Source organism: Charadrius vociferus, unplaced genomic scaffold (assembly GCF_000708025.1).
Source record: "Charadrius vociferus isolate BGI_N301 unplaced genomic scaffold, ASM70802v2 scaffold341, whole genome shotgun sequence".
Classification (NCBI taxonomy): domain Eukaryota; kingdom Metazoa; phylum Chordata; class Aves; order Charadriiformes; family Charadriidae; genus Charadrius; species Charadrius vociferus.
The window spans coordinates 1,303,377-1,325,879 of NW_009646847.1; the positions used below are offsets into that span (position 1 = coordinate 1,303,377).

At 37.2% G+C, this 22,503-nt stretch overlaps 1 protein-coding gene across 1 annotated transcript in view; it reads left to right on the top strand.

The window, feature by feature from the left end:
• The window catches only part of LOC104294475 (neural-cadherin-like), a 77,105-nt gene that overhangs the window by 11,707 nt on the left and 42,895 nt on the right, over positions 1 to 22,503 (top strand). The window contains exons 2-4 of the mRNA XM_009894087.1: positions 17,165 to 17,362; positions 18,239 to 18,464; positions 20,901 to 21,105. Of these exons, the coding sequence (XP_009892389.1) occupies positions 17,165 to 17,362; positions 18,239 to 18,464; positions 20,901 to 21,105 (629 nt within the window). The remainder of the gene's footprint in view (positions 1 to 17,164; positions 17,363 to 18,238; positions 18,465 to 20,900; positions 21,106 to 22,503) is intronic.

A 22,503-nucleotide genomic window follows, 5' to 3' on the forward strand; every position in this document is an offset into this window, starting at 1 on the left:
GTTGTGTCTTAGAGTAGTGGTCTTGTCCTGTCATTAAGCTGGAGGATGGTTTGCCTTTTAAGGAGTAAAAAGTCCCCAAGTGACAACAAGCACATAACAATGCTTTAGCGTCAGGTGGCCTGTGCTGTTATATTGTGGAATGTAGTTTTGATCTTTTAAATGTATAAATTGTTAATATTAAAATACTGTAGGTGACAAGAAGGATTACACAGCTGTATGGTCCATTTTCTCTAAACTGTGTAAAATGCTTGGAGCAGTAAGGTGGTTATCAGAGTTTAACTATTTCACCTGTTAAAGTTCTTAGTTATTTATGAGCGGCATGGAAAATGTGTAGTGTAACCAAAGAACATTACTTATGTTGAGGCAATGCATGTTAGATATACCGTGCTGCTTATGCGCAAGTGTTATCTATTAAAATTCTTCCCATACCTCTGATCCTGTAAATGCTTAACTTAAAGCATGCAGCTGAAGTCATTGAGTTTTGAGTAGTCACTAAAGTCAAGCATGTTTGACTGACAAGCGTGATGTGAGTTTTTTGCAAGATTGATATGTTCATGTTTATGTGGCTGCTCTTTTTGGAAAAGTACAAGGGGTCCAATGTGCACCATTAAAATGGCATGTTTATGGTTTAAATGGTCATCATTCACACTTAAATAGAATAGCTCAATTTATGTATGGCTGATGACATCTATTACTTTGTAAACTTTTTTGTTGTTTTAAATTGTCATCTTGCTTAATATTTTTCACCTATGAAAATACACCTTAGTTTAAGCATATTTTTAGTTCACTGGATGGTGGATATCTGTGTATGTTCACCATGTCTCTTGTTATTTTCATGTTGTTTGTGATTGTAACAATGTTCTGAAGATTGTCTAGAATGTGAGTATTCTGGAGAAAATTATATCAGCAGAAATGCGTTGGTTGGCTTGATTTCATTTGGAAAGGTTTAGAAAGGGTTTTTGTATTCTGTGACTGACTTCCAGTGCTTGGGAAAGCTATTAACTTCTCAGTAGTGCAGCTGCTTAGAGTAACTTCTGTTAGCCACAGAGCAGCGCTGGCAGGAGAGGTGAAAAGCTTCCCACACTGTTCCTTCCCTCATCTTGTCTGTTTTCTGACTGAGGGACAGCCCATAGGAGTGAGGCAGTTTATTCCTTGGTGTCTGTTAAATCCCTGAGGATGCCTGCAGGGATTCTAATTAGCGCTGACAGTTTCAGTGACATGGATACTTCCCTCTGTGAAGCAGGCTAGACCACCAGCTTGTGTCACTTAGGTCCTAAGGAACAACTCTCAGATCTTTCTGTTGTTCCCACTTGGTTTTTGTCATGCCTATCGCAGTAGCATATTGATGTCAGTCGCTTGGACTGCCTTTGCGCTGTATTCCAGCTTGAGCTTTGGCTGCTAACCAGGAGGTTGATAGACAATTTCCAAGACAGAAACGCTTTCTGTTGTCCTATCATTACTACTCAATTCTTGAGCAAGGCTATATGCCAAAGGGGATGTCATTACGCAGAGTCAATAACAAAATCTATCGGGTCAATCTGAGTATGCTTCTGGGATGTTTACCCACTCTGTCATGTAGCTCAAGTTTCAGCCCTTTGTTGGTGTCACAGCTTCCTCTGTCAGGATCAAGAAGATGTTGGAAAAGTGGTAGCTAACCTTGCCCCCGGTTACTGCTAGTCTCACCTTTGTGATGGTTTTTACTCTTACCTAGTCTGAATGTAGAAGTCTGAGATTGCCTGGAACAAAGCTTGTGACTCTGTCATGCCAGAGATTGCTTTTCCAAAGCACTGCTTGCTAACCCAGTTAAAAAAATATGAACCAACTTTAACTTATTTTCAGGGATTTTTTTCACCATCTTGTAGTTTCACTAAAGAGTATGGAGTATTTTCTACTAGTCTGATACGTTACTGCTAGTAGTATGACGTAATGAGATAATAATCTCTATGAAATATGTAGAACTAGATTCTGACTCTCAGAGACTAGATAGATGGTAACTAATTTTGAACAGTACAAATGGCGTACTTCAGATGCTAATGATTCTAAGTTTCTTTGTTTAAAGGAGGCTAAATTCAAAAATACACCTTTATTAGTACTAGTTTTTTCATCAAATAAGAGTTAATAATGACTTGACACCTTTAAAACTTTTAAGTTGCAGGATGTTTACATTCTTATTAAAGAAGTTAAAATACATAGGTACTTGAAATGTATTTAGAAAGTTACGTCTCTTTCCTTATGCGCAATCCAAACTTCAGTAATGTGAGAAAAGATAACCAAAAGGATGGGATAGGAGAGGGAGAAGGATGGCTAGCAGAACTAGATGTTTTAATTAGTCTGAAATAAGGAAGATATAGAAGATTACAAAAGCTCCAGAAACAAAAACAGTATTTACAGAAGTGAGCTCTCAGGATGAATTAAAGCGTGGAGATGGTTACACTAAATTTTTCTGTGAATGACAGTGTAAGTTCAGGTTCTTTCTTCAGTTTGTTTGCTTTGAACATTCATGCTGGCTTATTTATAACCATAAATATTCCAGCAGCTATGATTTTCTGGTATTAGAGCTTATGGTATCAGATGTTGATTTCTGTTCAAGTGGTGTAAAGCTGTATTAGTTCCTTTAATATATTTTTTTCATTTTCTAACCCCCTAATTCTTTCTGCCTGGTAGCTGAGAATTGAGAATTAAGCAATAATTGTTTCTGGGTTTAGTCTCTTCAACCCAGGCAATGATGTTAAGGGAAAGACAATTTTTTTAGATGCTTTAGCATAGGAAGTGTACCCTCTTTGTCCTTTATTTTTTCAGTGTAGTTTATTATGATTCATTTGTAATGTGCATTGCATTATCTAAAGTGGTAAACAATGCTTAAAAGCATTGTGGCACAAGTGGTCCTAATATATCTATAGGAAGAAAAACTGATTATTTTTTTTTTTTTTTGGCTAATGGAGTATTCTCAAAATAGCAGCAAGATGACGGGTATATGGTGATAAGGCAACATTCAGTAGTATTTCTTCCTAGTTTATGTGACAGCCCTCATGCTTTAGTTCATAAATGGGACTGTGTAGGAGGTGTCCTGTTTCTGAATTAATTTTTATTCAGAGGAGCACAAAGGATATATAACGGGCTGCCTGATTGGTTTTGTTTTGTTTTGTTTTGTTTTTTCTCTTCAACTCAAATAGAATTTAAATACCGTTCTGTTTGCTTTCTCTCAATTCTGTCCTGGATAATCAACATGGCCGTCTGTCGAGGGCTGGTGTTCCACTGAAGGAAATACTGTTCCAGCCAGACCTTTAGCATCTCAGTATCCAGATAATCTTCCACATGTTCATAGAAGAAGAAGGGTTTTCTCACTCTTAAGTCAAAGTTTGTTGAAGGTATGGGGTAACATAGCTCACTCCACTTGGCATGGGAAGTAACTACCAGTGTAACAGGTTGACTCCTGACTACATGGAGTATCTCTTAGAACTGTATGGTGTGACCATAGGCTTGGCACTGGTGTATGTTTTCCTGCGTCAGAGGTAGCTTTGAGAGGCATTTGCAGCATGAACAACTCTTTGTCATGCAGGGTTGAGTTTTTTGGCAAAGCTGCAGTTGAGCTCTAAGATTTACTGTAGTGATCATAGAATCATAGAATAGTTTGGGTTGGAAGGGGCCTTTGAAGGTCATGTAGTCCAGCCCCCCTGCAATGAGCAGGGACACCTTCAACTAAATCAGGTTGCTCAGGGCCCTGTCTAACCTGAGCTTGAACGTTTCCAGGGGTGGGGTATCTACCACCTCTCTGGGCAACCTGTTCCAGGGTTTCACCACCTTCATTGTAAAAAAATTCTTCCTTATATTTAGTCTAAATCTTCCCTCTTTCAGTTTAAAACCATTACCCCTTGTCCTATTGCAGCAGGCCCTGTTAAAAAGTTTGTCACCCTCTTTCCTGTAGGCCCTCTTTAAGTACTGAAAGGCTGCAATAAAGTCTCTCTGGAGCCTTCTCTTCTCTGAGCTGAACAACCCCAACTCTTTCAGCCTGTCGTCATTTATTGTAGCGATGTGGACCTGTTACCACTATTGTCATTACCAGTGCAGCTGCATGCTGTAGGGTTTTTTTTTGACAGGAGATATTTTAGTTATAAATTTTTTTTTTTAAATGTAGATGCCAAAAAAAGTCCAATTTTATATTCTTTGAAAGAATAATTATTTTGTATATTTTAGTACTACAGTAAAATTACCTGCAATCCGTAGAGGAAATAGTATGTTGCTAGTTCTGTTTATTCATTGTGTATCTTTTTGTGGCCATATGATAGTTTGTAGACTTATTTTTAACATAGGTTATACTTTTTCTGGAAACAGTAGTTACCGGAAAGCAGCAACAGGAATATCTGGACCTATATTGCTAAGTGCGCTTTTATGATGTGTGTTCTGCGGTACTTGTGGAGGAGTAATAATTCCAGGCCCTAGAAAAGAGAGTAGATACTGTCTTGTTTTGTAGTTCAACTTCAGGTGAGTTCATTGCATGAATTCTTAGAAGGAAGGTTTAAAAACAGTTTTAAGAAGTCAGTTTTAAGAATTAGAGAAGAGTTCACAGATCAGTCAAGCCTGATAGATTTCACAGATTGGTAGGACACTACCTTTCAGATTAGGGCTGACCTGCCCAACATGATTCTCAGGCATTCAAGTGCAGTAATGGGTCTTGCAGCTCCCTGCGTTTGGCTGCCCATGTTCAAGGCCAGCTTCCACACCATGCAGCTCGCTAACCTTGGATCAGACAGTTAGTTGTCACAAACCTTGTCTGTGGCCTCTGCTCCGTGTCTTGGGAGCTGCACTTAAGCCTAGGTCCTTTCCTGAGCTCCCCCAGGGTGTGCTGGACCTGGCCACGTACGTTGCTGACCCTGACGCTGTCTTGCTGACTTGGCTTCCCAGCTTAACCTGAGACCTGCCTCATCACTGCAAATCTGTCTGGTGACCACTGGACTGTTGGATGAACCGGGTTTATATCTTGGGACCTGCTCTGCTCTTCTTGCTCCATGACATTGAGATCCCTGCCTGCCTCCTGTCACCCTTGGCTCCCATTTCACCTTACCCTGCAGAGCAGCTTGTCCTTGCTGCTCCTTGGCAGTTAAATTCTGCAGCTTCAGCAGCAGCACGCGTGCATTTGTATAAAATATTCTCTGTACCCTGACTACCTTGAGAGCTTATATTGCTCTGCCTGGACATTGGACCGAAAATTCAATCTTGAGAACTGAAACCACTCGTTTGAAATTGAAATACAGCTCAACAATATTTAATTTTTTCATAATTTACAAAAATGTTGGCCAAAAGAAAAAAACCAACCCTCACAAGCCCCACAGCTCCAAACCAAAGAGAAACACCAGGAAAAACTCATATATTAGTTTGAGCAACAAGATGCTAAATAGAACTCCAAAATTTCAGGGCTTAATTTCATGAGAATGGTTTTTTGGCACGTGGTCCTTGATGAGCAAATTGCTTCAGTGACCCCACTGGTCACTCAGCCCTGGGCTATATTCTTTGGTTAACGTTGCCTGAAGAAGTGATGGTTATGCTTATGTTTTCTGTAGCATTTCATATTTTATCCCATTTAATTTATAGGGACACCATTTATTTATTCTTCTCAAAAGTGTAGTACTATTTTTAAGTTTTTACCCAATAACAGAAGGTAAAATTTCTTAGACTGTCATAGACATTAATATTTTAACATAGAGCTAGCATTTAATTTGAGAAGGAGCCATTATTATTCCATTAAAGCTTGGGGGAAGTGCATGAAAGATCCTGTCTCTCTAATCCTCTGTCATCTCAAGCTCCTTTGACCTTACTTCATCCATAGGCATTAGCTTTGTAATCCCCCCGTCGTTCATTTTTTCTTATTAGAGGATTTACTAAGGGTGGTGTTTGACATGCCTTCCACACAGTTAGCAGCAGTCACTTATATTTTAAGTACATTTGTCCTGTTTAAATTGACACATATAGTGGAGATTCCAATTTTAGTGATACATATATTTTAAACCTTGAAAGTTTTCATGCTTGGAAGCCAAGGATCATCTGTTTTAATTTTACCTGAGGCTTTGGTTCCTTACTAGCTGTGTATTGATTCTGTGGGTATCATCCTTAGGAATTAAGTAGCTTCTGGGTGATGTTTTGTCTTTTACAATTCTTATTAACCTCTTCTATGAATTACAACCATGTTAACAGTTACACATCACGCTGGGCTTAAATTGAAATCATCATCTATTATCCAGCAGATGTGTTTCATTGAACTGCAGTGGGTTTCATGCTATGAAGTCAAAAGAAAATGGACATTCTTTGTGCATTTGGGTCAACTATAGATGTTTACAGATTTGGAATGTTACTTATTTGTGGTAGAAAGGAATGTCTGGGGAAGCTTTAGAGCACCATGTTGATGTTTATTCAGTCAGAATGTTTTGATACTATATGCTGTCTACTTCCAACAGTCAGATTAAAAATATCTTTGTGAGACTACCGGGACTTAAACACCAAAGCTGTTTAGATCTTCTGTCTGTTTATCATCTCAAACATCTGGATTCTGCAAAGTAAATTTATTTTTTTTTTTTAAGATCTAACTAAATTTCAACACAAATTTGTTAATCTGATGGAAGTAGTAAATTATAGAACATATGGATAGGATCTTTCTCAAAGCTGGTTTGTAACATCTCCAATTGGACATTGATTCTCTGACTGACATGGCAATTATGTTACACTTGATTTGATTATGAAATAGTTTTATTTCAGTTTTTCCTAACTTCTGTTTTTTCAGTTAGTCTTAGAAGTGTAGTGTCCAAATTTGTAGATCTAATTTCTTTAAACCTTGTTGTTATTGTTTGAGTTTAGGTTTTAGAATAAAAGAGAGACTGAGACTTAGTCCACAGTAAATTTTGCTTTGACTTCAAAGTGTTTTGGTGTAAATAGGGAACAAATGCAGTATTTTGAAGACAGTTTCCTTTTGATTCATTTCATAATATATGATATTTAGTAATATACAGTGTTTCAGACACTTTTGGTTTTTCTTTTTCTCATAAACGAGGTCATAATTTCTTAAATAGAAAACATAATTGCCTTAGATGATTAACCTTAGGCATATAAAATTTTTTACTTCTTTAAATGGGAATTACGTATGAAGTCAGTATTAAGGAAGTGCTGTCTTTGGGATGAGGACAGTTGGGGGCGATAGAGCAAAGAGGGTTGAAATAGATAAGGAATGCTTTTTTGTCAGTGTGTCAGCTCGCTCCTCAACACAGTTTGGAATGGAAGCTGAGATTCGTCTGTCTTCCCTGCTGCAGAAAAATGTTTGTGAAGTCCCACAGCATAGTATTCTTTCTCCCCGTAATAACAGTGCACTCGACGGATACCGGTTTATTGCTTTTTCCTAGACCTAACGACAAAAGTTCTGTGTGCTACGAGTAGGCTTCAGTTGATCCATATATGATGGTGCATATAAATGTTGATACGTGATGTGCCATGGTCAGGTTTCTCTTTTTAATTTTCTTTTTTCTGGAAAATTAAAATTAATAATGATTTCCCATCTTTCATGTTTTTAGGTTTGCAGTCCATATATTTAGTTTAAAAGATTTTCTGTGCGGGATGATACAAAGAAGTACAACAGGCTGTTTTGGTGAGGCTACTGATTGTGGTGGAATTTTTATTTTTATTTTCTTGCACATGAGGGGCTACAGAGAAACAAACCAGATTTTGCCCAAGAAATTCTAAGGAAAATTTGAAGAGAACTTCCAGTCTTACTGTGGTACAGTAGCTCTTTACCTAAGTTCTCTCCTTATGACAATGCTTTATTTGGCAATCAATAATAATTTTTAAGACACATGTTTTGTTATTTAATGATGTCTGTTGTGATTATTAATTTGTAGTCATTTATTTCACATCTGGGCATGCTTGGCTTTTCAGTCTGCCACTCGTAGCAGGTGGGTACCACACTGGGAAATCTCTGATAACATGGTCATCACTTTACTCTGCTTTACTTGGTAATTTGTACTAAGATCCACTCTGCCATGATCATTTATGTCCTCTGATGCTTTCTTTACTTTTTTACTTTTGTTTTCTGGTTTGCTTTAACTTCTATTTTAAAAGCCATACGAGGGTAAAGAACAGAGAAGTGACAGACTGTCATTATTCTATCTCCAAAAAAGATAAGGCATATTAGGAGGGAATGTGGGCTGTCCACAGCTTGAGCCCATCAAAGTTATATCTTTAGAAGGTTTATGTTTTATGAATGAGCAAACTACTGTACTTAAAAGTAGCCTATCATATACCTCATGAATTTTCAGAAATGACAGTAGAGAAATGTTTGTGCATAATTGTCCTATTTTTTGAAGGATATACAGTAGGACTGGGTACAATAACCAGTAGCTTTTATTTCATGTTATGGTATGGAAATGGGAACAGAGATTTCTCCTGATTGTCGCTAGCGGCTCAGGACATTAAGATTTTTTTTTTTTGGAAATGTATCTTCCCAAACTTTAAGTTAGTAGTTATTTTACACGAAGACATATCATAGAGTAAGGTCAGTATGATATTTGCAAAGCCTCCTCAAAACAACAATGTCCTCTCAATCAAACCCAAAATATTTCACTTGCAGTAACCCAAACAAATAACAAACCCCTGAGTTTTCAATAAACATTTGTCTATTTAAGGTAAAAGTCTTAGAAGTTGAAGAATCTTAAAAAACAAAAAGAAAAAGACTGACTTGAATACTTAATTTGCTAATAGACATAGATCAGAATGTAATAGAGATATTGACCTATATTGGCTTGCAAGACTTTTAACTCTCTCATAATCTCCTTTTAAAAATAAACTGAAATGACCTGAAAATGCCTGGAGCAACCTAGCTTCTCAGCCATTATTGTTTAATCATAGTAATATAATACCTCTTCCCTCAGTACATTCAGGGAATGGATAATATTTGTCCACAATTGTAGAGACATGTTCAGTCAAGTACATATTCTATACTGTCAGATTTTTGAAATCAGAATGTCTGGCATTGTCAGTTTTATCAATTACACTGATTCAGAGAAGCCTACATTTTTAACGAAAACAAGGATTTTATTTTCAAGTGCCATCTTATAGAAGTATCCATTGGAATTTTAAGAGAAAAGACAGTCATATAATCCTAATGAAATCAGAAGTCTGAGAATACCTTGGATTTCACAGATTGACAGCATCTTTTATAATCCGATGTGGTCAAAAGAGATGGGTTTAGAGGCAACTCCAACCTACAATATTTGAAATTGCCATCAAGCTATTTCAGCGTGCATGGTTTTCAAGGCTTGGTTTAACCATTGTAACATTCAAAAGTTGTTGTTAACTGTATGATTAAATATTAAAGCCCTCTTCTCTATCTTGCCACCCTTGGTGTAACAATATAGGTAGGTGGTGGAAAATTTTTTTTTTCCAGTTGTTGTATGAAATAACAAGATTTATTAGTTTGCAGTATCTATGTGGAATCCAATGGATCTTTGTAACCCAGCTTCGATACCAGGTTGGAGGAGCTAGTTCATGTTACTTGGTGTTGAAACCCTTTCCTATAAAATTAAGAGTTTTTTCAGATAAATCTGGATGCGGTAGAGCCATAAAGAACTGGTGAAGAACCTGAAGAAGAAAGGAACCAATATCGAATAAAGATAATTGTTTGCTTCTTGTAATTTTCAGTGTGTTCTTCATTTTTGACAAGTCTTTAGCACGGACTGCCCCTGGAGGTTCGTGATTTTGAGAGCGCTTTTTGTTCCTTCTAAATACTAAGTCCCTGTATATGTATTCAATTTGTCGTGAAAAATTACTAATTATTTTACAAGCTTGTGACACCCTTTTTAATTTATTAGCAATTTTCATAAGCTGTTTGGACAAAGTATATAAGCCACTCTTCATAGTATATGAGTATTAAGGTTTGTTTTTGTTTTTTAATAATAACAGTTTATTTTATTATATAAATGTGATTTGTATCTCATCAAAGGATCAAATTTCTAACTTTGAATAGTTAATTTAAAATGTTGTATGTTCTCCTATATATTTAACTCTGCCTTTATTAAAGCTTCTCTTTCTTAGAACTGTGCTTAACGAGGTGCTGTCTGCCTTTTGATCGTGGAGATTTGGAAAAAGGAATCTAGCAAGCAAGCTGACAGCATTCTTTGAAATGCTTCTGCTGTAAAAACCAACAGTTGGATTGTGTTGATGTGTATGTTGGTAGAGAACTGATTTCATGAGCTGTATGGATAGTAGATATTTTAGAAACTTTTCCTGTAATTTTTTTTTAATTACTTATTGCTGCTTTTAAAGAACATTTTTTGCTATGGTTAAACTTCCCAGCAAGTCACTTAATATTTTGCTTATGTTTTTTTTTTGTTTTTTCGAAGGATGGAAATTGTCAGTTGTGGCATATCATATATTTCCTGTGAGCAGAAACTTGGACTAGCTCATGCATTACGTCTCCTAAGGTAGTTGGAATTCGGAGTAAGGCATAATAATATATCCTTCTGTTTATCAGTTTTCAACCACAGATAGGCATGAAAAATAAGCAATTATAGATAGATACCTGTGATGAGATTTCAGCAGTGGATTATGAAGATTGATTTTGGTGATAAGGAATGAATTTCGGTGCTGCAGCTTTTGTCAGTAATATTAAGTTGGAAGGAAGTAGTTCCAGCTGGAGGGAATACCAGAGAAAAAGCAGACTCTAGGATGAGCTGCCCTAAGAAGGATTTTTGATGATACGCAAATTAAGTCTAATAGGGAATTAAGCAGCTAAAGTAGGAAAAACCTCTGGACTAGAGTTTATAATTTTAGGGTTGGTTTTTTTTTTGTTTTGTATAAATTGAAAAAAGAGATGTAGAGAGGGCTTAGTTTTGATATTGCAAAGGGCAAATAAGTGGTGTTTGAAATATGTGGGGAAAGCAATCTGCTCACAGAACCTGTTTTCATTAGTTTCTGTAGTGAAGAAAAATAAGAAAAGGGGAAAAATACTTTCTGATCAAATAAAAAGATGATTTTACCCTTTTGAATATGAAGTACTATTTTCTATATGACTTATAAAAATACTAATTTTTAATATAAGGTGTTTCCAGTATTATGTTACTGTCATGTTTATGTGCAGCAAGAGCCATTTTGAGTTTTATGTCTTGTTGCTCAGTATCTGTGAGAAAGCAATTTTAATTTTTCTGTTGTCTAAACCTAGGGAAGAAAATCTGTCAAATACAAAATCTGCATGTGTGCCAACAATGTAATGAGCAGAACTATTCTTTTGGTGGGATTTTTTTGAACGGATGACATTGTGTAAGATACCTATGGTGTGCTTGGCTTGAAAGTCAAGTATCTAGTGTTTAATATTGAGGAAATTCTTGTTGGTAGCAGGTTACAAAACAGTTTGAAAATTCTTTTAGGGATAATTAAGCCTGTGTCAGATTCCTGACTTAGGATCTCAGTAATAGTTTGACTTGCACTGCTGAATATAGTTGCAGGTGTCTCCACTTGTCAGGGCCTGGTATTCAGAACAGATAATTTAAGTAGAACCTGTCTGTGTGTTTGTAGGATTTAACCCAAATCCACAACGGATTACCAGTTTTAAGCTGTTTCTGCTAAGATTTTGAGTGGAATTGTAACATATTATTTCTCCTATAGTATAGCTATATAACTGCACATGTACTACTTATATACTACTAATAAACTACTATTAATCATAATATATGAATGCAGATACAAAATAATGTACTACTACTGTTAATATACTGATGTACATGTGTAATTAATATATCTGCAAGATACATATAGGGGGTGTTTTGATGGAAGGAGGCAATGAGACATCTTAACGATCAAGAGATGTATGTTTCTAAAATTTCCTTCCTTTCACTGTCTTGAAGCACAAATCATTGTCGTAAATAGGGGAGAAAATGAATTTTATATACCTTGTTAAAAATTAGTTAAAATTCTGGTTTAAGCTCCGTTCTGTAGGAAAACAACTATCAGCTACAAAATAGGAGACTGCTTTTTGTAATGTATATGCAATGATAATTACAGCAAATGAAAAACTTTTAAGTATTTGCAGTGCTCACTGGAATGTGGAGTTATGCTTTAACAAAATCAGATTCATGAACATATACTTTGAAATTCTTAATGTGTTGTCGTGCTAGACATACATATATTACACATTATTGTCCATGTCAGTCTCTTCATCACACTCGTTGTCCTCTGGCAAGTCCTTGTCCGATCACGCTTCGTTGGACACCCTGATGTTTTTTCTACGAGTTGTCAGGTCACATTTGTAGGTCTCTGTGCAGAGGAGTTTCGGTGTTTCTGTTATAGTTTTTGCTTTGATATATGGTACGCAGTCAAGGGAAAACTTACAGTCATTTTCCTCCAGACTGCCTTTATCTGAAAGCGAAATCATGATGATTTATTTAGTATTTTTGCTTGTGAATCAGATTGCTTATGGTTGATGAAAGAAGATAACATACCAATAAGATCTGTAAGGTCATCTGCAGTGGATATGCGTACTGGTCAAGAGAGGCACTTATGCCTGTTTCTTTGATTATGTGCATTGCTGTCACTGCTGACTATCCTAACAAAATTCTTTAGACTATTCAGATGTTTCAGAGGTAACCAACGTATTGCTGAAAGCTTTGATCTTGCCAAGATGTCAAATGACATTAAGGTCTCTTAACTATTAAACCACAAGTACCTGGAGGAACATGCCCAGGTCCTTTTAGATTTTGATTAATAAAGTTTGCTAGGGCTTGTGAGGATTAATCTCAATCCTGATGCATTTTTCCCCTGTTTCCTTACAAGAGGTATTTCTCAGTTATCATTGTGTACTAAGGACCAGCACATTAATGTTCAGTGAACTGACAATCACTAAGTGATGAGAGTGGAATTTGTATCCAGGTTTATTACTGCTTCTTCAATAGAATCAATTATTCTTTGATTGTAACTTACTTTTTAATAGAGGAATACGTGCATGTTAAGAACTTTAGCAGAACTTGAAACAGAATGAGTTCACAGGTTGATTAGGGTATTGATTTCCAGACTCCAGAGAAACAAAAGTCAGTAACCTTTCCACTCCTGGCAGGGTTACCAAGGTGGCATTCAAATCCTCAATAGATCTTGCTATTATAGAGGCAGATTTTCAAAGGTTCTTAACTCAGCTTCTAATTTAGTGCTTGCTATTTTAAGCCTGCAGTATGCCCAGGCAAACTAAGCTAATAGTGGGTATTTACAAACCTGTGACAGCTTCTACATGACCCATTCTTTTGGGAAGAGACAGGCAGTTTTGACACTAATCTCTCCCTTTTGCACCTACTCTTTTTGGGCAACCTTTTAATTAAAATCTTTGGAGCTTTCAAGCAGACACTGATCTCATTTGGCACTTCTCATTTAGAACTTACCCTGTTGTGCATTGCCGTGGTGTATTTTAACCTGAGACTCAGCTCAATATCTAACAAGTTCCCTCCCCTGCAGTTTCTTCAGGTGTCTCGGACTGGCTGTCCTGGGACTTTTGGAACACACATTCTGACATGAAACATATCTCTTTGAAACATGTCTGGTTTTATTTAATATGGTAGTGGGAAATAATTTCCATGCTGCTGCTTTTTACATCGTGATTTTTGGATGTGTTTTTGGTGCTCCTTCTGACTTCTTTTGTGCTATACGGAGGAGAAAGCACGCAGCTGCTTTCACAGAGTCTGTCTAAATGTTGAAGGGAATTATACCTGGGTAACTACAAGAACAGTGCAATAGCAGTGTAGGCAAGTGGTCTTGCCTCAGTGTCAGTCTTCTTTTGTAATGAGGCAATTCAAGTTTATCTTGGGAAACTTTGGCTTCGTGTGCAGTGTTAGAAAAGCTAGAGAAGCCGAATCGAGCATCCTTACACCAGGTCTCCCAACACTTCTGGCTGCAGAAGTGCAATACATAACACACACAATTCATATCAGAGTTGAGAAGACTCTGTAAGTCTTAGATGTAGATAGTAACTGAGAATTTTTCCATGAGAATGTAAAAACTCATGTTGTATGTATCCATGTTCTACAATGGTACAAGGCATGTTTAAGGTTTTTTTTCAGGAAACTGATCACTTCTATGATTTACTGTTTGATAAATTAACCATTTGGTTTTGCTGTAGCCACTGTTTTTTTACATATGTGCTATCTTAAGCTAATATTATATTCCGGGGAACATTAGATTCTGAGTACAGAAATTAATTTGGATTTAACAAGTTATTGTTGATATGCTTTCTGTTGCTCTTTAGAGAAAGAGAAAAAAGCGATGTACTCACAGTTACAGTTCTAAAATTCAGATGAATTAATGCAGTTTTGCAAGTTTAACTAAGAAGAACTTCTGTGATTATCTTGGGTGAATGATGATTTTTCTATTAAGAGAATTTTCTGGATGAGAACAGAAAGTACTCAAAGGTCATGATGGATTAGTCTCAGGAATCTAAACTAAGAAACTTACATTTGACTTTGTTAATCACAGCACCAAGGAGTTTTCTCTACGACAATCCACTTACTGGTTGTTTATAGATTGCAGATTATGATACGGTGTACTAAATATGCCACATGCCATCAGACAGACGTTTGTAATTATGAAAAGCTGAAGCTTGCAAGAGACTGATGTGAAAGATATTAGTACTGCTGTGGGAGTGAAGGGATAACATTAGTAAATGCATACATCAGACAAAAATAACATATTTTAGTTGGGACATGGGTGTCTTTTGAAGAGGGATGTAATGCTGCAGTTAAAGAAGTGGAGAGGGGGAGAGAGTACAGCTGTTCAGCCTAAGTCACACACCCTTGTGGGAGAATATATCTCCTTAGCAAGATAACACTGTTTGCAAGATGAGACATTTTGGCAACAATTTCTATTTAGAGTCTTAAATACTAAGTTCTTTGTATTGTTAATTGGATTTAAATTTAAAATAATAATTTTAGGTGTTCCTCCTTGTATGTTGTTTCCATTCATGTAAAGCTATTTTGAAAATAAATGTGTGTGCGTGTAAATATGTTTTCATGTATGTATAAAAAATAAGTACACACTGAAATCGAGTATTAACTTTAAAAATTCTGACTTTACATCCATTATTAAACTTGTGGATAAATCGTATAAATGTAGACAGCTGTTTTTAGCTGGACCACATTCCCTTTTACTTCTTCAGACTTGTTAGCTGGGGTACAGTGCCACGTCAATGCAGTTGTACTGCTTTCAGAATCAGACTGGGTGTGCATTCACAGCTTTTCTGGAGCCAGAGGCATTAAATATGGACTAGAAGAACATTCAAGTCGACTTCTGTAGCAAAACTTGCCAGTTTTGTGCCAGTCCACTTGGAACCAAGCTGGCCAAAAGACCCAGGTTATCTTTGTACTGTGCTTCCTGGTGTTACTGATAAATATTATCAGTTACAAAAAAAATACGCACTTTGTCGCAGTCTTGTGTTACGCCAACTAAGTTGCTTCAAAATCTGAACTAGCATCAGGAAGGAACGAGGGAAGCATTTTTTCAGTTGAAAGTGTATCATAGAATGGTTTAAATTGGAAGGGACCTTAAAGATCATCTAGTTCCACCCCCCCTGCCATGGGCAGGGACACCTTCCACTAGACCAGGTTGCTCAAAGCTCCGTCCAGCCTGGCCTTGAACACTTCCAAGGGATGGGACATCCATAACTTCTCTGGGCAACCTGTTCCAGAGTCTCACCACCCTCATAGTGAAAAATTTCTTCCTAATCTGAATTTACCATCTTCCACTTTGAAGCTATTCCCCCTCATCCTGTCACTACATGCCCTAGTAAAAAGTCCTTCCTCATCTTTCCTGTAGGCCCCCTTTAGGTACCGGAAGGCTCCTATAAGGTCTCCCCGGAGGCTTCTCTTCTCCAGGCTGAACAACCCCAACTCTCTCAGCCTGTCTTCATAGGAGAGGCACTCCAGCCCTCTGATCATCTTCATGGCCCTCCTCTGGACTCACTCAAATAGGTCTATGTCCTTCTTGAGGATTCCAAAGCTGGACACAGTACTCTAGGTGGGGGTCTCACCAGAGTGGAGTAGAGGGGTAGAATCACCTCCCTGGATCTGCTAGCCATGCTTCTTTTGATGCAGCCCAGGATGCGGTTGGCTTTCTGGGCTGCGAGTGCCCATTGCCGGCTCATCTTGAGCTTCTCATCAACCAACACTGCCAAGTCCTTCTTGGCAGGGCTGCTCTCAATCCGTTCCCCCCCAGCCCATAACATAGTAGTACATAAATAATATATAAATATACTAAGGAGGAAAAGGCTTTCTGTCTTCTGTATCACTTTCTTTGGAATGTGAAGATTTTAATCCTGTCTTTTGGTTTTGTGTTCAGAAACTTCCTTCATCCAGAATATTTTCCCACTCCTTCCTCCTTTAACAGGCATGCTTAACTCCATTCCTGGAGATTTCAGAGCAGTTTCTTCAGTCTGACATCTTTCCTTTCTGCTACCTTTTCAGCCATACCTGCCTGATGTTTATTACTTGTTTAAGAGCTCTACTGTCTTCACTGGTTGTTTTAATAATGTCAGAGGTATAACAAATAATTTTTGCTCAGTTTTTAAGAATCTTCTGTTGTTGAGTTTCAGAGAACTGAATCGCTCCAGTCTGTTGTGGTTTGTTTTGGGTTTTTTTTTTTTTCTTGTTTGTTTTTAACAGCATTTAATCTTTAATAGAAGTGAAGACCATGTTAGGATTTCAGTGAACTTTCTAACCAGGAAAATCACTAGTTAGGGTAGATTGGCTAGAATTTTTTGGACACGTTTTTATTTTTCAAAATTCAGAGTTGCTGTGATTGTTGCATAAACAAAATATTTCTTAATACTTTTTTTTTCTTCGGCAAAAAAAAATTTCAGAAAACATGTATTTAAATTTTGAAAATTTAAGAATTGGTGATCTTTCCTAAAAAGAGATATTAGTATAACGTAACATGGGTGGCCTTGATCTTGCAGTTCAGCAGTACTTGTGCTGGTTATTTTTTCCCTCCGTTGTGTCTGGATGCTGTTAATTGCAGAAGAGCCTTAAAAACCAAGTTTTTCTGGATTATATGCCAACAATATTGCAGACAATACATGCTCAGGAATTGATACATGTTTCTATTACCATGAGTGCCATCAAGTAGCTGTCTAAGTATTTCTTCATTTTTCTGTGACCATTAGGGAAAGATTGGTACTTGGTGCACTTGTCACTTACTGTGACAGATGTGAATGACAACGTACCTGAATGGGCCATGGAGCCCTTCCCGTTTTTGGCTGTGGTTTCTCCTGAAGCTCTGGGAGGTACTGAAGTATACAAGCTGCTTGCTGTGGATGCAGATGAAGGGATCCATGGAGCTGTAGAGTATTTTCTCTTGGAAGGTAAATTTTAACCCTCTGTTTCCCTATTAGGCTTCACTATTGCGACTTTTTTGTCCTTTATCCTCAGTTTCGTTAGTGAAAGATCTTCCCTTTCCCCTGCAAAAGGTTCTTAAGCCTTTAGCTGTATGTGTGAGAAAAATCAACTTTTATTGAGGGTATGGATAAATTTGCCAGATTTGAAGTGTGTTCTTGCTGCAAAGTTGAGTTCCTGCCCAAATTGTCCTCTGGGGGATGGTGGGGCCTGGAGCACTCAGTAGTCCTCAGGCCTTTGGCAACGGGTGGCAATGGCAGCAGCAGTCAGCACCTCTCTCCTGGACTGCCTGTTTGTGAGATAGGGCAGTTTTGGAGCACAGTTTGTTTGGTGGAGAGGGTTAATGTTCAGTATCCCTTGCGGGAGTCATGCTTCTGGTTCATTTCTAACAAATTTTTAAGGGTCTGGGTTGTGCCTTAGCTTTGTAAAGCTACTACAGAGTCATTAATAATTTTCCTTGTGGGGGTCTTATAAGAAACCTCAGTAATAGTTCAAAACTGTCTAAGCAGAAGGAGAGTAGCAATACTGCTCCAGAGATGTATTTGTCCCTCTTGGGCAAGAGTTTATCAGGGTATTTTCTGGTAAGGGATATTTAGTGTCAAACGCCACCGAAGTATGCAAGGGTAAAGAAAAGTGATAATTGTCCAGAGAAGTAAAATGCAACTTAGGAGTGTAATCATGACTGTAATTACTGATTTCTAATTTCTAAACAAACTTTTGAATTTTTGTGTGCATGCTGTTTCTAAGCCAAAACCAAGCCGGGAATTGATACCATATTCTCATTTTTATTTTAATCAAGTGAAAATATTCTTGCTGACAGCAATTTGTGGATCTGTTCTTTTTAGGTGGGGAAGACAGATTTGAAGTTGAGAAGGACACTGGCTGGATTAAAACAACAGGTTTGCCACTGGTGAGGGACAAGGAATATTTACTGACTGTACTAGCAGCAGATAAACTTGGAAGCAGAGGGTCTCCGGCCTCTGTTTCTGTAATTGCTGGATTTCGACCACCACAGTTCATCAACGTATCATACTTTGTTTATGTTCCTGAAAGTATGCCACAAGGAAAATCGTAAGTAACATTTAAAAATAATGCAGTGAGCTTGTGTTCCCAGTTTAACATGTGTTTTGTCTCCCCAAAGCCTCAGTATTGTTTGTGAATCATAAATAGGTACCGTGAGTAGTAATTTAGATATCTTAATAGAAATGATCAAGATACAGTTGATTGATGTATTTTTTTAGTCACCCTTTTATACAGAAAAGCAGTATTGAATAATTACTGGTTCTTGCTTTTTTAAAAATCATAGGGCAAGTATTAGTAGATGTTGATTGCATCTTAATTTTCAAACAAAATGCAGAATGCAAATTAGAACTCTTACATCATGAGGAAAGATATCCTGGTGCAAAAGAATATATTAATGTTGTGTGTCAAATTTGGAGAAGTGCCTTCTCTATCAAGTGAAAATCAGAAAAAAACAAAAGACTGTCTTTGCTGTCTTCGTCACTCATGGTGACAAACTGAGCAAAAATGAAGATGCCACAAAACTTGTCATTTTATTTTTCCATCCTTTGTCTAACCACGTGGATCTAAATATCACAGAAAACGTCAGTAACACAAGTCCAGCTGAGTACTCAGTTCTGTCTGCCCCAGACTGTTTTGTTCTGACGGCAAACGTTTCCCCTTCCAGTTGAACTGAGAATACTTTTATCCAGTAAAGGTCTTCCTTGTGTGGCTGTTGAACTGTTATTCATATTATATTGTCTGTGGTGTTGTATTTTACTGCACAACCTACAACATCCAGATTTACACTGTCTAAATAACCAAGATGAGTTAAGACTAAAAAAAAAATTAGTAACTGCTAACAGTAGATAAGAAGGTTTTTCTTTAAAACTGCAGTAAACTTAAATAGCACAGGCATAAAAGAAATGTAAAAACTGTGAAATGCTACAATACCTAACAGGTATCTGCCATCTTGGTTTCAATAACATTTAGGATTAAAAATAATGAAATTCTTTGTAACTATCTTTTGTCACTATTTAAAAATAGGTTTGCATACCTAAGATGATAGTAGATTAATCAGTTAGTCAAATTACTTCATAATATCCAAAAGGAATGCAGTATTTAATGTGGTTGTTACTATTTCAGAAGAGATTTGAATATAAACAATGTGCCTATGGAAAGTAGTTTCCTGTTAGGTGTTGACCAGAAATAGCCATGAAAATCTGTGTAGAATCCTGAAGTTCTGATATTTAAATTGGACCAATTGTACAAGTATGCAGGAAAACAGAGTTGCTGTCATGCACTGGATTTCTGGGTTTCTGGTTTCACGATTGTAGGCTGAATTAAGACTGCGGCTGAGCAGAGGAACATTACGAAATCTTTCTCTTCCTTTGCTCTGCCACTACTGCTAATATGCTAGCTGCATGGGCAGGCTGATCCAATGAAAGACAAAGCCAAAAAAAGAAAAAAACATCAGTTGGGCTGTTAAATACGCTCCCAGCATGGCCTTGTGATTTTTAGTGCTGACAGGAGAGGAGAGGTGGCGTGAACATGCAACCAGGGTAGGGAATTAGAAAGAGGGCAAAATAATTCCTGTTGGCAGGAACACGGTCTTGGCACTGGCTGAAACCACATCATAGGAAAATACAGAAAAAGACTAAAGTGAGATAATGACCTACGGCAACCTCTTCCGTTGTCTAGGTGTTGCACATGAGGGAAGTGAGAAGACAGCAGCATGGAAATACAAAGGGAAAAAAAAGCGTTTGAACAAAGAGTTTTGTCTCTTTGATTTGTAGTTGTCGCTAGATCATACATGTTGGTGTGTTCTCCTGGGAGACAGAATTCTTTTTCCCAAGAAACCTGCATGATAATGCAACAGGCACTTGAGGAATTAGTATTCTGTTTTAAACCCTTTAATTTTTTTTTTCAATTTCTTATACTGCAACTGTTTTTCCCACTTGAAGACTTTAAACACATTGGACTTCGATGGAAAAAAGATAGTGCCAGACGAGCTAAAAACATACGTCTTGTTTAACCTGTAACATGCATGCTGTTAGTGACTGGCTTTTATCCTTTTGCAGTTATCTGTTGAAACTTTAGGATGGTATGACTGCAGCAGCAAACTTACCATGCTGTTATTAAAATGAATCATTTGCATCTTACTTAATCTTCTAGTTTCCTGCCTGAAAACTATCACTACCATAGAAGAAAATTAGAGTAGGCAGCTGCAGAAAAATGAAATCCTCTGTTCCTGTGTTTTTAATCCTTACTGTATTCTGCCTCCAAGAATCCTATCTGTATCTATTTAACCTCAAGATGATAGTACTACTGTGTAACAAAATGTTTCAGTTTGGTATTTAGGTACAGCTATCACTGACTTCAGCGAGTGTTGCTCTCATCAGACCTACAGGATTGCACCATTATTTCTGATATGTATAATTTTTGTCGTATTTTTCAGTATGTTCTATTATGTGTTTGAGTCCTTTTTTTTTTTTTTTTAAAATGCAGCTTTCTTACCGTCACTGCTGTATCATATCAACAGAAATCCCTGAGCTACAGTTTGTTAACAAATCCTAATGGTCTATTCAGTATTGATCGGGCAACAGGAGACATCAGTTTAACTCGGAGTGTGGATTATGAGAGTGGCCAACACCAGTATCTTCTTTTAGTTGGAGCAGAGGAAAATGAGCAGCTATTCAGTACTGCAGCTGAGGTAGGTGTTCACTTCTGGCAGTCTTGTATGTATTTCTGCTTTCCTTCAGCCTTCCCAGATTTCTATACAGATTCATTAGGGGCTCCCCTTATCTCAGTTCATGCTGTCTATTGTACTGTCCATTTTAAAAGTCTTTCTGTCTATGGGTAGATGTTGACGGCTGGCTTAGGTACTCTTGAAGTTCACTATTGCTGATACTGAAAAGGCTATTTCTGAGGGATCAATATACCATTCCATCATAGGTTCTAGGCCTCTTCTGGGAAGATGTGGAAACAAACACGCCAACTGTAGGGTTGTGTCTTACTCTAAACCTTCATTAAGTATGATGTATATTTGAGATTGTTCCAATTTAGAACAAAAGCAGAACAGAAAATGATTTGTTTAGTATCAAGAACACAAAGTGAACTTGTAAAGAGAGAAAGTAATAAAAACTCAGATATTAAGAGATGATGGTTCATGGTGTTTTAGAAAGCTGTTTGACAGCAAAAAAATTTCTAAATATAGTTATTACAGTTGTTTGAATTCAAGGATTCATTGAGCTAGGAAATGCATGCAATGTAACAGTTTGTTCCTGCTGCAGGAAATAAGATGTGTGCTACAGAGGGAACAGAAGGCAGAATTATTAGGAACAATGGGGGGGGACGGTGAAACAGTGTGTCAGTGTAACAAACAGAGGCTGTAGCACACCAGAGACCGATAATTTCTGTTGACCCTTTTACATAGTACAAGAGTGGTAGAATATGATTTGAAAGAGGGTTACGAGATGATTTTACAAATACATTTAGCCTAAATGTAGTTTAACTTGTAGTTGCTTTACATTCATAAAACCTCGGCAGTTAGGAGAGAGCAACTCCCAATTTATATGAACCTATGTAAGGGTAGACGGACTATACGTCTACCTGTTGCATTGTGATGCAGAATACCTCACCCAACTTCAGACAGTCTGAAGTGTAGCAGTATGAACTTTAATAAAGGCTGTTTTAATACACTTCTTACTGTTTGGATTGTAAACAATGCAACTGTGGAGTCATATTTGACATAGGAATAAGAAAACATTTTTAAAGATGTTAGAAGCAGAATTGTATTTCTGACTTGTTTTGCCATAATCAGTTCCATTTACATCTGATTTACGCTGCTGTAATTGAATTCAGAATTCGGTCTTAGAGATTTATACTGCTAAAATGTAATATGCTTGGCAGTAGAATTTTAAGTGTTACAAATCACAGAAGTGTTGGAGGATAAGATAATGGAAAAAGGATGTTTGGAAAGCAGATGGGCCATTTTCCTTTAAATTAGTAATAGCAAATAATCAAGAGAGATGAAAGGTGAGTGCTGAATGTTGCTGTAGTGGACTGAGACTTGGCAAAGCCTAGTATTTCGGAATCTAACACTTGAACG